At 41.7% G+C, this 16,195-nt stretch overlaps 1 protein-coding gene across 1 annotated transcript in view; it reads right to left on the minus strand.

Moving 5' to 3' along the window:
- The window catches only part of C2CD3 (C2 domain containing 3 centriole elongation regulator), a 122,499-nt gene that overhangs the window by 64,339 nt on the left and 41,965 nt on the right, over window positions 1–16,195 (minus strand). The window contains exons 10-14 of the mRNA XM_079788716.1: window positions 15,886–16,092; window positions 15,133–15,245; window positions 14,822–14,940; window positions 10,050–10,172; window positions 5,030–5,521 (exon numbers count right to left, since the gene is read on the minus strand). Coding sequence (XP_079644842.1) covers window positions 5,030–5,521; window positions 10,050–10,172; window positions 14,822–14,940; window positions 15,133–15,245; window positions 15,886–16,092 — 1,054 coding nt within the window. The remainder of the gene's footprint in view (window positions 1–5,029; window positions 5,522–10,049; window positions 10,173–14,821; window positions 14,941–15,132; window positions 15,246–15,885; window positions 16,093–16,195) is intronic.

The following is a 16,195-nucleotide window of genomic DNA, read 5'->3' on the forward strand; positions in this document are numbered from 1 at the left end:
AAATAATTAATTTATACTTTTATTCAACACACATTTACTGAAAGCCTACTGTGTGCCTTGCACAGTGCTAAGAGCTGAAGACATTAAAATAAAATCCAACCTACACCCTCAGTTTGAAGCCACAGTCTGGTGTCAGAAACTAACATATATAAAGGCTAAATACAAAATGGCATGAATTCTCTGGTGATAAAGCAAATATAGATGGGGCTTCAAGGACAGAGAAAGTTGTCAGACAAGTCCATCATGGTGCCTGCAAAGCTCATTCAATCTTCCTAAGGCAAAATGACCTATTTGTAAACTCCTGCTGAAAGACTGAAGTTTTTGGAACAAAAGTGACTACTGACTAGACAAGCACTGAGCACCTGATCAAAGGGCAGCCAATTCACTGGTTAGGGTGGTATGGCCCAGTGCAGAAAGCTCTGCCCAATAGGTACTATATTACCTAATAATAGAGAAACATGTAAATTGACCATACTTCCACTATGCCCACAGCCAATCAGAGCGAGTATGCAAATTAACCCAACAAAGATGGCGGTTAATTTGCATACATACCTGGGTCCCGGGAACCTCCTCAGCACCCAGGTCACTTCCAGCCAGCCATGGGGGGGGTGGGGGCGCTTCTCAAGCTTAAAGCCTCTGGCTTGGGAAGGGGCCGAGCCTGTGGTCGGAGGGGCGCGGGTGCCTGCTTCCCAAGCCTAAAGCCTAGGGCAGAGGCTTTAGGCTTGGGAAGGGGCTGAGCCTGCGACCAAATGCAGACCATCCAGAAGTCAGTGCTGGGTTGCCCAGCTGCAGCCTGGCGACTCAGTACTGACTGCCCAGGTGGCTGAGACCCAGAAAGTGAGTCAGGGTCTGATCTGCAGCCTCAGTGGAAGCTGTTGATCAGTGTACTTACCTCTCTCTTTCTCTCCCTCTTTCTTTCTGATCTTCGCCAGCAGCCGGGCTTTTCTTTCTCTCCTGGCCTCTGCGGGGGCTGCTGTTAAGCCCCGCCTCTTTGATCAGGCCCAGAGATAAGCCTGGAGATGCTGACTGGCATAGGAACCAACCAATCAGAACCAAAGGTGGGTGCTGTGGGGAGCCAATGGCTGTCTAGGAGGCAGAGCTTTTAATGCTGACTGGCATAGGAACCGACCAATCAGAACCAAAGGTGGGTGCTATGGGGAGCCAATGGCAGTCTAGGAGGCGGAGCTTTTGATGTTGACTGGCACAGGAACCGACCAATGAGAACCAAATCTGGGTGCTGCGGGGAGCCAATGGCTGCCTAGAAGGTGGAGATTTTGACGCTGACTGGCATTGAAACTGACCAATCAGAACCAAATCTGGGTGCTATGGGGAGCCAATGGCTGCCTAGGACAGTGGTCAGCAAACTGCGGCTCGCGAGCCATGTGGCTCTTTGGCCCCTTGAGTGTGGCTCTTCCACAAAATACCATGTGCGGGCGCGCACATACAGTGCGATTGAAACTTTGTGGCCCATGCGCAGAAGTCGGTTTTCGGCTCTCAAAAGAAATTTCAATCGTACTGTTGATATTTGGCTCTGTTGACTAATGAGTTTGCCAACCACTGGCCTAGGAGGTGGAGCTTCTGACACTGACTGGCATAGGAACCAACCAATGAGAACCAAATCTGGGTGCTGTGGGGAGCCAATGGATGCCTAGGAGGCGGAGCTTTTGACACTGACTGGTATAGAAACCCAACAATGAGAACCAAATCTGGGTGTTGTGGGGAGCCAATGGCTGCCTAGGAGGCGAAGCTTTTGATGCTGGCATAGGAACCGACCTATCTACTTTTGTATTCATCTAAGACACTTCAATTACATAAGGTACCATGACCACATTTCTGGTCCTTGAAACCAAAAAAAGTACAACACATCAACCTAACCTAACCTAACCTACATATAGGGACATTTCACAAAGAGCTTCTGGGAGAAAATAAACTTAAATCTTAAGGATAAGCAGGAGTTAACTAGTACAAAAAGCTCTGCCTAATAGGAGTTATGGAAGTTGAGAGGAAATTCCAGGCAGAAATACATATAAAGACACAGAGGTAGGAAAAGAGAATATTCAGGAAATACAAGTAGCTGAGCATAGCTAGACTATCTAGTGTGAAGGGAAGAGTGGAAACTGGAGAGTATAGGCAGTTCTTAGAGGATCCAACAAGGATCTGGACTCTATCCTAAACGCTATGAAGAAACATTGAAAGGTTTGAAGCAGAGGAGTAAAATATTCAGGTTAGTGTTTTAGAGGTGCATAGAAAGGAATGGACAGGGAGGGAACAAAAACAGGTAGCCAATCTGAAGGCTACTTAGAAAGAGAGCGAGGGCCAGAATGAAAGCAATGGCAATGAATTGGAGATAAGATATATCCATATTATCTGTAATACTTCAAACAATAAATATATATATATATATATATATATATATATATATATATATAAATGTGAAAGGAAAAAAAAAGAGGATACTTTAAAAATATAATTATAATTTTAATAAAAAGGAGAAATTTTTAAATTTTGAATTCTCTTTCACTAATATTTACAGTATAAACTAAGATAAAATGTTAAATCTGAAAGTAAATTAAAATGTTAATTGTTAAAATGTTAAATCTGAAAGTAAATTAGTAGTCAGCCTTACTGTAAAGTGCTTGTACTATAGCTAGCTAGTCAGCTGTAGGCTTGACCACCAAACTGCAGCCCTACAGGTTGTATGTTGTAAAAAGAAAGACAAAGATTTTAAAATGAGACTCTGTAGCCTGAAAATTATTCTGGAAGGAAATAAAGAGGTTTCCTTCAAATGTCCTAAGGATTGTAATTGAAAGCCTATATATTTGGCCTCTTAAACTAAAGTAAATAATTTGTGTTAGTTCCTCCCTGGTAAGTTTTATGTAAAGTTAATGACTAATTGCAGAAACTTGATGTCATTTACTGTCCATTACCTAGGACAAATAAAATAAAGTTAATAAATAAAAAAAAAGAAAAAAAGAAGATATACCCAGAGATAATTAAGTTTGCAGTATCTATGGGACTTGGTGAATAATCCTATATAATAAAGAGGTAATAAGCAAATTGACCCTCATGCCCTCACAAGATGGCCACCCCCACGTCATCACAAGATGGCCTCCACAAGATGGCCATCCCCATGTCATCACAAGGTGGCTGCCCCCATGTTATCACAGGATGGCCATCCCAACGTTGTTACAAGATGGCTGCCCCCACGTCATCACAAGATGGCCACCCCCAAGTTGTCACAAGATGGCCAGCAGGGGAGGGCAATTGGGGGCGACCAGGCCTGCAGGAGAGGGCAGTTGGGGGCAATCGGGCTGGCAAGGGAGGGCAGTTGGGGGCGATCGGGCTGACAGGGGAGCAGTTAGGTGTTAATCAGGCCAGCAGGGGAGAGGTTAGGGGGTGATCAGCTTGGCAGGCAGGCGAGTGGTTTGGAGCCAGCAGTCCTGGATTGTGAGAGGGATGTCCAACTGCCAGTTTAGGTCCGATTCCACAGGGATCAGGCATAAACCGGCAGTCGGACATCCCCCAAGGGGTCCCAGATTGGAGAGGGTGCAGGCTGGGCTGAAGGATCCCCCCCTCCAGTGCACAACTTTCATGCACTGGGACTCTAGTTATATAAGAAAGAGTAAACTTTTAGGTTCTACGTGGGTTTCTGAGTAAATTATAATATGAATTAGGGCAGACAGCAGGAGGAGAAACAGATTTGGAAGGAAAAATAAATTTAGATTTGGACACATTTGAATTTCTTCTTTCATGCACACATCTTTATTGAATACCTGTGATATGAAAAGTGATGTGGTAGGTGCCAAGTATAAAATGCTTTTGAGACATCCAGGTGGTGACAAACAGCAGGCAATAGGATATAGAGATGTGAAACTACAGGAGACTGTATGTCCTACAAAGAAGTGTAGGAAGTCATTTTCACATAAATGAGAGCTGAAGCTATGAGAGTACATGTGTTGACCGTGGGGAAAAGGTTGGTTTGGCCCAGCTGGTGTGGCTCATTGGTTGACCGTCGACCTATGAACCAGGCGTCACAGTGCAATTCCTGGTCAGGGCACATGCCCAGGCTTGATCCACAGTAGAGGCAGCTCCATAGTGGCAGCTGATAGATGATTCTCTCTCACTGATGTTTCTATCTCTCTCCCTCTCCCTTCCTCTCTTCAAAATCAATAAACACATTAAAAAAAAAAAAAAAAAAAAAAGGCCGAAACCGGTGTGGCTCAGTGGATAGAGTATCGGCCTGCGGACTCAAGGGTCCCAGGTTTGATTCTGGTCAAGGGCATGTACCTTGGTTGCGGGCACATCCCCGGTAGGGGGTGTGCAAGAGGCAGCTGATCGATGTTTCTCTCTCATCGATGTTTCTAACTCTCTATCCCTCTCCCTTCCTCTCTGTAAAAAATCAATAAAATATATTTAAAAAAAAAAAAAAAGGATGGTTTGGAAGAATTCCAACAATAATGAATAGGAGATAATTAAAGGTAAAAGAGAGAAGTGCTGACCCAATAACTAAAAAAGGACAGTTAAGTCAAGAAAAAATATAAGAGATTAGAGTTCCAAAGATCGAGAAAGAAAACTAAGCAATAGCATGAAATTCTATAGAGAAACCAAGCAAAACAAGCACTGAAATAAGTGAAGGAATAAGTCAGTGAGGAAAAAAATAAGTAAATAAAAAAATAAAGGAGAGATTCGAGGAACAGAAAGGAAAAAGAGGAAGTTTACCTGATCAAAGCCCTAGAGGAAGCAGCAAGGAATAGAATTCAGAATTCAGGCAAAAGAAATAGTGGGGAATTGAGACAGAACAGAAAGAAATAAAGACAAAAAGTTTGAAAATGCTGGCAATATCTTTTCCTCTTCCCACCCAACAGTGGGACTGGATTTACATAACAGAAAATTACAAAGGTCCTTCCCAGGCTGAACATTCTAGATTTCTTTTACTGGTACAATGGCATTATGATTTGGGAAACATACTTGTCTCCCACCTCCATACATCCCTAATAGATATGAAATGTTAAGATACGTAGAAAGTTACCTGAGAAAAGTTAAAGACTGGTTGTGTTGTGCTCCATGCGATGACAGATCTGGTGACTTCCTCTGTGCTGAAGAGTTTGCAATTTAAATAAACATTGCATGGTGGTGGTTTCTCAGATTCTTCAGTAATGAAATCTTTCCCATCTGGCACCATCAAAAGTACATGCAACAGCAAAGCACTCTCTTTGGTTGACCCATTTGTCTGATTTACCAGATTGTGAGAAGCTGGCATAGCCATGAAGGTTGAAGGATGTGGTGCAACAGGGCTTGGTGACTTTGGGTTGGGGAGTACCAAATTCTGTTCTTCCTTTGCAGTTTCTTTATGAACTTGATTTAGGTTCTGTGAATTTTTGGTGCAGGTAACATGTTGGCTAGGTTCTGACAGTTTCTTATCTGGGCTTATAAGAGTAGAAAGTAGGGTTTGTGAGGTGCTACTATTTAACTTAGTCTTGACACCACTGAAATCCTTATCTATAACAAGCTCCACAGTTACCTATAGAACACAAAAGAAAGGGAGTAAGTAAGAATCTCTTCTAGAATCAGAATCAGAATTTTGAAGCTAGATGCAGCACTGGATTGTTAGGAAATAAAATAATTCACCCACAAACGCCAGAACAGTAAGAACATTAGTAGACTCCATATACATTACCTTACCAGGATTAAGAAAAGCTAGGGAGATGATTTATCAGTAATATAAGATGAACCTGGAACATCAACTTGTGCCAGAAAATAAGGATAGAGACTTATTGAAAGGATACAGAATCCAGTTGAAGAGGCTCCCACTGGCCAAGACTGGGACTATTTGAGCATCGAAATGAGTAACAGTAATGGATCACAACCAATTAAATAATGTAAGAACCCATGAGTCCACATAAATATAAATGAATATGGGAGAAAGGCCAACTCTTCCATATAGTAGAATGCTGATTAATAAATGTACAAGGTGCCCTAGCCAGTTTGGCTTAGTGGATAGTGTTGGCCTATGGACTGAAGGGTCCCGGATTCGATTCTGGTCAAGGGCACGTATCTCAGTTGCAGGCTCCTCCCTGGCCCAGGCCCTGATCAGGGCTCATGCAGAAGGCAACCAATCAATGTGCTTCTCTCACATTGATATTTCTCTCTGTCTTTTCCTTTCTCTTCTACTCTCTCTAAAAATCAATAAAAAAATATCAAATGAGGGTAAAAAAAAAAAAGAGGTTAAAAAATAAAATAAAATAAATGTACAAGGAATGGTGGAGTTAAGGTGGAATTAGAAAACCATCTTTCAATCATTATAGTAATAAGTGATTCAGGTAAATCCCAGTAGAGGACATTCTACAAAATAACTGGCGTTACTTTTCAAAAATATCAAAGTCCTAAAAGACAAAGTAGGGCTACTGAACTGCTCTAGACTAAGGAAGATTAGAGAGATATGACAAATAAATGCAATGGATGATCATGGACTGGGAAAAAAAAAAACCGCTACAAAGGGAAGTGTTTGAATATGGACTGAAGATAGAATACAGTATCAGATTTAAATTAATTTTTATAACTGTTTAGTGTTATGTATGATAATGTGTTTGTTCTCAGGAAATATACACTAGAATTTAGGGGAAAAGAGACATTATGTCTGTAAAAGAATCTCAAATAGTTCAGAAAAAAATTGTACATGTGCATGTGTATGTAGAGGGAAGGGAGACAAAAAAAGGAAAAGTGAAAAAAAGAAAGATACAGAAAGAAGTAGACATGATAAAGCAAATGTGACAAATATAAATAATTGCTGAGTCTAGGAGAAGGGTATGCAAGTTCTTTGTACTATTTTTGTAATTTTTCTCTTCAATTTTGTAAGTTTGAAGTTATTTTTAAAAAGTTAAAATCCTATATAATAAAAGCCTAATATGCAAATAGACTGAATGGCGGAACAACTGGTGGAACAACCGGTTGCTATGACGAGCACTGACTACCAAGGGGCAGACACTCAATGCAGGAGCTGACTCCAGCCCATAGGCATGAGGCCAGCCAAGGCGAGTGCCAGCAGGGGTTCCCACGATCACCCTGCCAGTCACCCCACAGATCGGCCCTGATCGCTGGCCAAGCCTAGGGACCCTACCTGTACACTAATTTCCTGCATCAGGCCTCTAGTATGAAGTAAAAGAGGATGTAAGAGAAATGATGAAAAGTGGTCACTATTATGAGACTGAATTACTAAAGAAAAAGAGAACTTGTTGTTTCTTTTATTTAAACTCCACAGCAAAGTTCTACTGAATCTAGACAGCAATCTATCTAGAACAGAACTTCTTTCAAGAGACAGAATAGAAACAATTTCTAGTCCCTCAATTCTATTTTTACCTCTTTCTAATTTTAAACCATGCAGGCCAGAATGAATTAGGCAAACAAAAAAATAAAAACTTTGATTGCAGAAAAGTAATGTGATGTTAATTTTTTGCAATGATAATCACATAAGTCTTTACAACTAAATGGCATTATTATTAACACCAGGAAGAGGGCTTCCAAGAAGAGGAAGCAGCATGAAAACCAAGAACAAAAGCATGGAGGCATAAACCAGCATGATACCTTAACAAGTCTTTACATAGTTTGACATAACTATTGGTAGGACCACTGCAAGAGAGAAGGCTACAGTGGTAGGCTAGGGTCATTGGTGTACCCTGTATTTTATCCTTTAGGTATATGAGGGGCCATGGAAATATTTTAGGTATGGCTCTGATGACTTTAAAAGCTCACCAGGACAAGCCCTACATTCAAATTCTAACACCTAAGAAATTGTGATGCTTCTGAATACGGTAGGTCCTTGGGTTACGTCGGAGATCATTCCTACGGCATGACATAATGCAATTTTCGCCGTAAGTCGGAACCCACCTACATAAGCACCTACGTCACTCACATGGAGCACATATGCAGCAGTAATGAAGTGAAACAGTAAAAAAAATTTAAAAGAAAGATAACAATTCCTGACCTTTACTTGTGGTAAACAAGTAATAAAAAACATAAAGCACATATACGTCAAAATGACAGAACTTTTGCTTTTTATAAATAAACTAGTGGCCTGGTGTACGGATTCGTGCACACTGAAAGGAAGTTAATTAGAAGAAAGATTCCTGTGGTAATTACATTACTGCAAAAAAAATTACATGTCAAAATAGTATATATAATATATTATAAAATTAAAGTATAAAATATTTTAATATCGCTATTCATCCTTTCTCTATAATAAAAGTTGTCAGAGATGAAAATTAGTAAAATGTATATAAAAATAAAATATAACTTGATTAATAAATAAACAATACCAACATGATATAAAAACAACAAAGACATGATATAAAAATAACAAAAACATGATATAAAAACTGATAAAAACAATGACTGATAAACTGATTAAACTTATTCTTATATCTCCCTGTACACTATAGTAAGAGTAAAACAATTTCAGAGTGCTTGACTAATTTCCCTTGTGATGAAGTATTTACAACTTTAACTTTAACGTCACACGCTCTTTGAACTCGAGAGAAAGCAACATATAACTGACCATGTCCGAAAACAGGTTCAGGTACGAATATTCCTACTCTGTCTAGAGTTTGTCCTTGTGATTTATTAATAGTCATCACAAATGCTGGCATCACGGGAAATTGTCTTTGAATTAATTTAAATGGGAGGCCAGTGTCAGACGGGGACAAATCAATTCTTGGAATCAGAACAACCTCTCCTTCCGGAGATCCTGTTAATACTTCAGTTTTGATTATGTTAGGTTGCAATCTTTTGTGCCAATAGTTGGTCTTTAGATACATTCTGGCGTCACATGTGATTGGTGCCAGCAAGAGCTTTATATGTATCATGCATGTGTGAGTCAACCTTTATTTTTAAATTGCCAGTATGCGTCATATGTACCAGCCGTGCGGCCAGACAGTCGGATGGACGTGCGGCTGGTCACTTAGCCTTTTATATATATATAGATGGGAGATGGCGACGTAACAACGTACATCGAGTCCGACGTAACCCGAGGACTGCCTGTACAAGGAACGAACCCTTTCTCTAATGAATTATAGATCAGAATTCATTCACCGAGCACAAACTCAGTCACTTCTCTCCTTGTCCATGGTCACTACTCTACTCCAAGCCATGAACAATCTCTTTTCTGAACTAATCCAACAACTTTCCCATTTTCCTTCTTGCCCCCACAGTCTGTTTTCCACACAGTAATCTTTTAAAATGTAAATGAGTTGTCATTCCCATACTTCAATGTTCTTTCTTGCCTCTTAGGATAAAATTTAAATCCTTTACTTTGACCTACAAACTCAATGTTATAGCTCCTGCCTGCCCATCCAATTTTATTTTCTACCACTTGCCTTTTTGGTTCACTATCCTGTACCGACATTCTGTCCCTTGACAACACCAAGCCCATTCCCATGTTAGGGCCTTTGGATGTGTTATTCCTTGTCCAAAATGATCTTTCCTGTGCTTTTTACTTGGTAGTTTCTTCCTCTCATTCATCAAATCTCACCTTAAATGTCACCTCCTTGGAGAGACCTTCCCTGACCACCATCTCCTATTTCCTCCCAGTACTCATTATCACATCATACCATTTATTTCCTTCACAGCACTTCTGTTGCTCTATCTATCTATCTATCTATCTATCTATCTATCTATCTATCTATCTAAAAGCCTAATATGCTAAGTGTCTGACTGTTTATTTGACTGTTTGACCAGTCACTATGATGCGCACTGATCACCAGGGGCAGAAGCTCCAACCGGTAGGCTAGCTTGCTGCTGGGGTCCAGCTGACCATGACTGGGTGAGATGGGCTGGACACACCCTGGAGCCAATCTCCTGCGGTCACTCCCCGGCCTCTAAAATGTTTCTTCTAATTAATTTCCTTTCAATGTGCACGAATCCGTGCACTGGGCCTCTAGTTTAATATAAGCTGCAAGAGCAGGGACCCTGATTTTCTTCTTCACTGTTATATTCTCAGGGCCAGCCAGTAATATGTGCTTCATAAATACTGGACTGCCTGAATTATATCTATGTACCTTGAGGGGGCCAAGTGGAACTTGACTATTTTCCTGTTGCACTGGAAGCTGGTCACTGAAAGAAAGCAATTCAGACTGAATGACAGCTCTCAAAGGCAGTGATGCAGATCCAATGACTTCTGGCTAAAAGAAGAAGGAAAGAAAAAGTTTAAGTTAAAGAGGAGCCACAGGAAACTTTAATTAATTGAAATGACAACATATGATATCTTATATAGGCACCCATAGTTTTATGAAATAAATAGCTTAATTATTTGACTGAGGCAACTCTAAATAGAAATCCATATTCTGCCATATTTTGGTCCCCTTTCTGGGCTTCACTACTTCTCCCTCGGAGATTATAGAGGGTTTCATGAGTCATAAAGTAAGAAGATTTTCTCTTTCTATTTTTAAGAGTTAATTCTTTATGAAAATTGTTCAACTTCACTCTTAAATATATGAAATGAAAAATGATATAATTTTTTGCCATTAAAGCTAGGAAAATAACAAAACACTATTGCTGATGCTATCAAGGTTATAGAGAAACAGAGGCTGTCATATGCCTGAAGTTGGGAATATAAACTGGCAACATACTTTTGGACAGCAAATTTTGCAATAAATATAAAAAGCTTTAAATATTCATATTCTTTGACCCAGTAATTTCACTTCTGGAAAGGCTAATATGCAAATCAACCGAACGGCAGAACGACCGGTCGCTATGATGCACACTGACCACCAGGGGGCAGACGCTCAATGCAGGAGCTGCCCCCTGGTGTTCAGTGCACTCCCACAGGAGGAGTGCCGCTCAGTCAGAAGCTCTGAGACGGGATCACAGCTGGCGAGCGCAGCAGCGGTGGCTGGAGCCTCTCCTGCTTCTAAGGCAGTGCTAAGGATGTCCAACTGCTGGCTTAGGCCCGCTCCCAAGCCATCAGTTGGACATCCCCTGAGGGCTCCTGGATTGCGAGAGGGTGCAGGCTGGGCTGAAGGAACCCCTGGCCTCTAAAATATTTCTTCTAATTAATTTCCTTTCAATGTGCACAAATCTGTGCACTGGGCTTCTAGTAAATACATAAAAACCTTACATACAAATATGTATATTTAACAAAGAGAAATAACTAGATGTTCAATAATCAAGTTATTATAATTAAGCTAATTACTGTCCATTCCTACAATGAAATATCAGCCATTAAAATGATGTCTACTAAAAGTCTGAATTAATATAAACAATGTTATATTTAATAAAAATAAGGTATTGAAATATTTATAAAATTTTGCAGAAAAGATTAAACATATAGATATTTTTAATAGTTTATTGATTTAACTTAATTTTTCTTATCTTTCTTTCTTTTTTTAAATATTTCATTATTTTATTTTATATTTTTAATCCTCACCTGAGAATATTTTCCCATTGATTTTTAGAGAGCATGAAAGAGAGAGGGAAAGACAGAGAAATATCGATGTGAGAGAAATACATTGACTGATTGCCTCCTCTCATGGCCTGACCAGGGCCCAGGCCAGGAAGGAGCCTGCAACTGAGGTACATGCCCTTGGCTGGAATTGAACCTGGGACCTTCTGGTCCTCAGTCTGATGTTCTATCCATTGAGCCATACCAGCTAGGGCTAAACATATTTTTGAAAAATAAAAAAGAGAAACCTTCAAGACAATGTTAAATTTTAAAAAAGGATAAAAACTGCATACAAAATTATCCTAATACTGACAATGATTTAGATATATAATATACTGTAGTCATTTGAAAAAGAGAAAAGAACACATATAAATATTAACTAGAGGCCCAGTGCATGATTGAATCATGCACGTGTAGGGTCCCCTACACGCTTTCGCTTTTCGCGGTGGAGCTGGGTGCCTGTCCACTGGTGCACCAGGCCTTTTGGAAGCCTCCGGCTCAGCAGAGGCTTCCGAAAGGCCTGGTGCCGGAGCAGACAGGCACCCAGCTCCCACGCTTTTGATGGTCCGCGGCTGCTGAGGAGGGCTACCCTGCTGTTGAGAGGCGCAGGGGGCGGGAGCTCCCACGCTTTTGATGGTCAACGGCCGCTGAGGGGGGCTGCCGCGGACACCTGGCTACCCTGCCGTTGAGAGGCGCAGCTGGGTGTCCTCGGCAGGCCCCCTCAGCGGCCGCGGATCTGGCCGTTGAGAGGCACAGGGGGCGGGACTCCCGCCCCCTGCGCCTCTCAACAGCAGGGTAGCCCCCCTCAGTGGCAGCGGATCCGTGCCTCTCAAGGGCCGGATAGGCCACCCCGAGTCCCGCCCCCAGCCTCCCGCCGCCCAATCGTGGGCATAGCGGAGTGATGGTAATTTACATGTTACTCTATTATTAGATAGGATAGTTATTTCTTGGTGATAGGATAACAGGTGATTTTTGCTTTTTAAAAGTATTTCTCACCCTACCTAGTTTGGCTCAGTGGATAGAGCGTCGGCCTGCGGACTGAAGGGTTCCAGGTTTGATTCCGGTCAAGCGCACATGCCCAGGTTGTGGGCTTGATCCCCAGTAGGGGGCGTGCAGGAGGCAGCCAATCAATGATTCTCTTTCATCATTGATGTTTCTCTATCTCTCTCTCCCTCTCCCTTCCTCTCTGAAATCAATAAAAATATATTTTAAAAAATATTTCTCAAGTTTCTATAAAAATATGTATAATTCTTTTACAATTAGAAAAAAAGGATTAACTAGGTGATTCAATTTAAATATTCGGAAATGTTTATAGAGGTTTTCTTGAGTTTGTGAAATTATGTATGTTTCCTCCTCTTCCTCCTATTCTGCTCTATTTTAAAAAAACCCTCTGAAAAAAACAAACAAAAACCCAAAATGCATTATTCATGCTATCCATACCAAAGAGGTCAAATATGCAAAAGCTACTCCTTTACTGAAAGAAGTAAAAACTGCTCATGACATTGTTTAATGATTTATGTTGTACTAGAAGCCCGGTGCACGAAATTCGTGCACGGCGGGGGGTTGTCCCTCAACCCAGCCTGTACCCTCTCCAATCTGGGACTCCTGGAGGGATGTCTGACTGCCCGTTTAGGCCCGATACCGGTGGGATCGGGCCTAAACGGGCAGTCAGACATCCCTCTCACAATCCAGGACTGCTGGCTCCCAACTGCTTGCCTGCCTGCCTTCCTGATTGCCCCTAACCGCTTCTGCCTGCCAGCCTGATCACCCCCTAACCACTCCGCTGCCAGCCTGGTTGATGCTTAACTGCTCCCCTGCCAGCCTGTTTGCCCCCAACTTCCCTCCTCTGCCAGCCTGGTCACCCCTAATTGCCCTCTCCTGCAGGGTTGATCACCTCCAACTGCCCTCCTCTGCCGGCCTGGTCACCCCTAACTGCCCTCTCCTGCAGGGTTGATCACCTCCAACTGCCCTCCCTTGGAAGCCTAGTCCCTCTCAACTGCCCTCCCTTGCAGGCCGGGTGCCTCCCAACTGCCCTCCCCTGCTGGCCATCTTGTAGTGGCCATCTTGTGTCCACATGGGGGCAGAATCTTTGACCACATGTGGGCAGCTATATTGTGTGTTGCAGTGATGATCAATCTGTATATTACTCTTTTATTAGATAAGATAGAGGCCTGGTGCACGGGTGGGGGCCAGCTGGTTTGCCCTGAAGGGTGTCCTGGATCAGGGTGGGGTTCCCTTGGGGTGTGGAGTGGCCTGAGCGAGGGGCCTGTGGTGGTTTGCAGGCCGGCCACGCCCCCTGGCAACCCAAGCAGAGGCCCTGGTATCTGGGATTTATTTTCCTTCTACAATTGAAACTTTGTAGCCTGGAGCAGAGCCAAGCCTGCTGTTCCCTCTGGGGCGGCAGCCATTTCTGTGGCAGTTAATTCACCTTCTACAATTGAAACTTTGTAGCCTTAAGCGGGTGAGCCCGGCCAGGGTGTGCGGAAAGCTTTGCTTCCCCTGTTGCCGCCGGCAACCCTGGCCTGCTCTCTCAAGCTCCATTCTGCTGCCATTTGTTTGAATTTGTTTACCTTCTATAATTGAAACTTTGTAGCTTGAGTGGAGGCTTAGGCCTGCAATGGCTATGGAAAGCTTGGCTTCCCCTGTTACCGGGGAAACCTTGCTCTCTGTGGCTGTAGCCATCTTGGATTGGGGTTAATTTGCATACTCGCCCTGATTGGCTGGTGGGCGTGGCTTGGCTGGTGGGCGTGGCTTATGTAGCGGAGTGATGGTTAATTTGCATATTACCATTTTATTAGAGAAGACTAGTTACAAATGGATTTTATAGACGTGGAATGAGCTGATCAAAACCGCTGCCCACATTACATTATCTTGAACATGGGTGAATTATAAGTATTCTGCCAAAAAAAAGTAGGATCTCAAATTAAGGCTAATAGCCTACATCAATCCAAACAGTCAACTCTTCATAGTAGGGAGCACAGTAAAGACATTAAGTAAGCACTTAGGATCTAAAGTCAAAGACTTGGGGTGGAATCCTGGATTTTCTTTTATTAGCATGGGTGATCTTATAGAAGTTACTGAATCTCAGTTTATTTCATTTGTAAAATGAAGAAAATAATGTTCCATATTCACAAAGTTGCTGTAATGATTAAATTTGACAGTATGTTCATGTAGAAATTTTAGCACATCCATTGTATAGCAACAGCAAATAGACAATAATATCTGCTCTATAACAAACAGCAAACAGAAATTTAAAAATAATGATAATAAATAATCAAAAGCATTACTGTTGTTTGAGCCTACAGAAATTCCTATTATAGTTATAGAGACATATAGTTTTAAGTATATGCTCCAAAACCCTGGTGTAAATGTCAAAATCACGTAAAGTACCTTTTTCTGTGGGGTTTTCTTTGTGTAAATTTGGAAAATAAGATTGGAATTCCACCAATGTTCTATCATTGGACCACCAAACTGTACGGGAAACACAAATCTCTGCTGGAATTTCACCACTGCAAGGAGAATCAGACACATAAGTACCTGTCACCCAAATAGAGCCATCATGAATCCATGCTTTGACACCACCCACCTCCCTTTCAAATCTAAAATTCGATGATACTGTTAAGAGTCAGATCAATAATTAGGGATTCAAAATCTTCCAAAGCAAAAATGTTTAAGAAGCAGAAAACCAGTCTTTCTCTTACTTCCATCTGCAATTTTGCTGGAGGCGAGTCGAACGACCTCAGTTATCAAAGTTGTCTTTCCCAATCCACTTTTGGAAAAGCCCACAGGAAAGTGATATTCCACAAAGAAGGTGCTAAAAAAAAAAAGTGATTAAAAACAAACCAAATAATAAACTTATTTTTTGTCTGATAAATTCTACATATCTTTCAGGGTTCTATTTTCAGGATCTCAGGTCCTCAGAGGAACCATCTCCTCTCTTCACAGCTTTCACCAATCCTGCCAGGCAATATTAAAGGCTCCCTTCCTTCTGCTCCCACAGCACTTTTAATATAAAGCTTCTATTTTGAACCCTAAAGCCCTATATTACAGATAGGCATTTAAAAATCTCTCTCCCGCTGACTGTAAAGTATGTAAAAACAGAGTTTGGGTCTTAACTTTCTTTATTCTTACACATATCTAGCATAGTGCTTGGGACTTAGTGGGAGAATTTTCAATACATTTTTGTTGCTTGAATGGTGCCTATGAAAGTATTTTACAAACCATAAAGTATTATACAATTATTTATTTACCAGAGGCCTGATGCATGAAATTCGTGCAAGGGGCTCAGCCCCCGCCCGCTGCAGTGGCCCTCGCCCCTTACAGCCCCTGCTTTGTCCGGAAAGTCATCCGGAAGGACATCAAGCCTAATTAGCATATTACGGTTTTATTATTATAGATATTTTTATCCGACACTTCCCACTGTCAAATTTAGCTTTCCCATGTTAGAGACATACCGCTTTTTTGTTGTCAGCTTAGGTGGTCTCCCAGGAAAGCTTTTTTTGCCAGGGGTCATCTGTGGACTCTCTGGAGGAACTTCCATTGTTTCAATGATGATTCTGACTGAGTGTGTTCTACCCAGAAGGGCCAGCCTATCTACACTTAGTGTCATCACTTGGGCATCTTCTGGAGTTATTGATTTCATTTGTTGTTCAACCAAATTTCTGAAAGGAATTCATACAGACAGTGAGGCAGACAGTCAGAGGCCCAATATGAAATGATCTAGTTTGCATTGGCAAGAGGAGAAAGAAGGAAGGGCAGCAAGCA

Source organism: Cnephaeus nilssonii (genome assembly GCF_951640355.1).
Source record: "Cnephaeus nilssonii genome assembly, chromosome: 13".
NCBI classification, from domain to species: Eukaryota; Metazoa; Chordata; class Mammalia; order Chiroptera; family Vespertilionidae; genus Cnephaeus; species Cnephaeus nilssonii.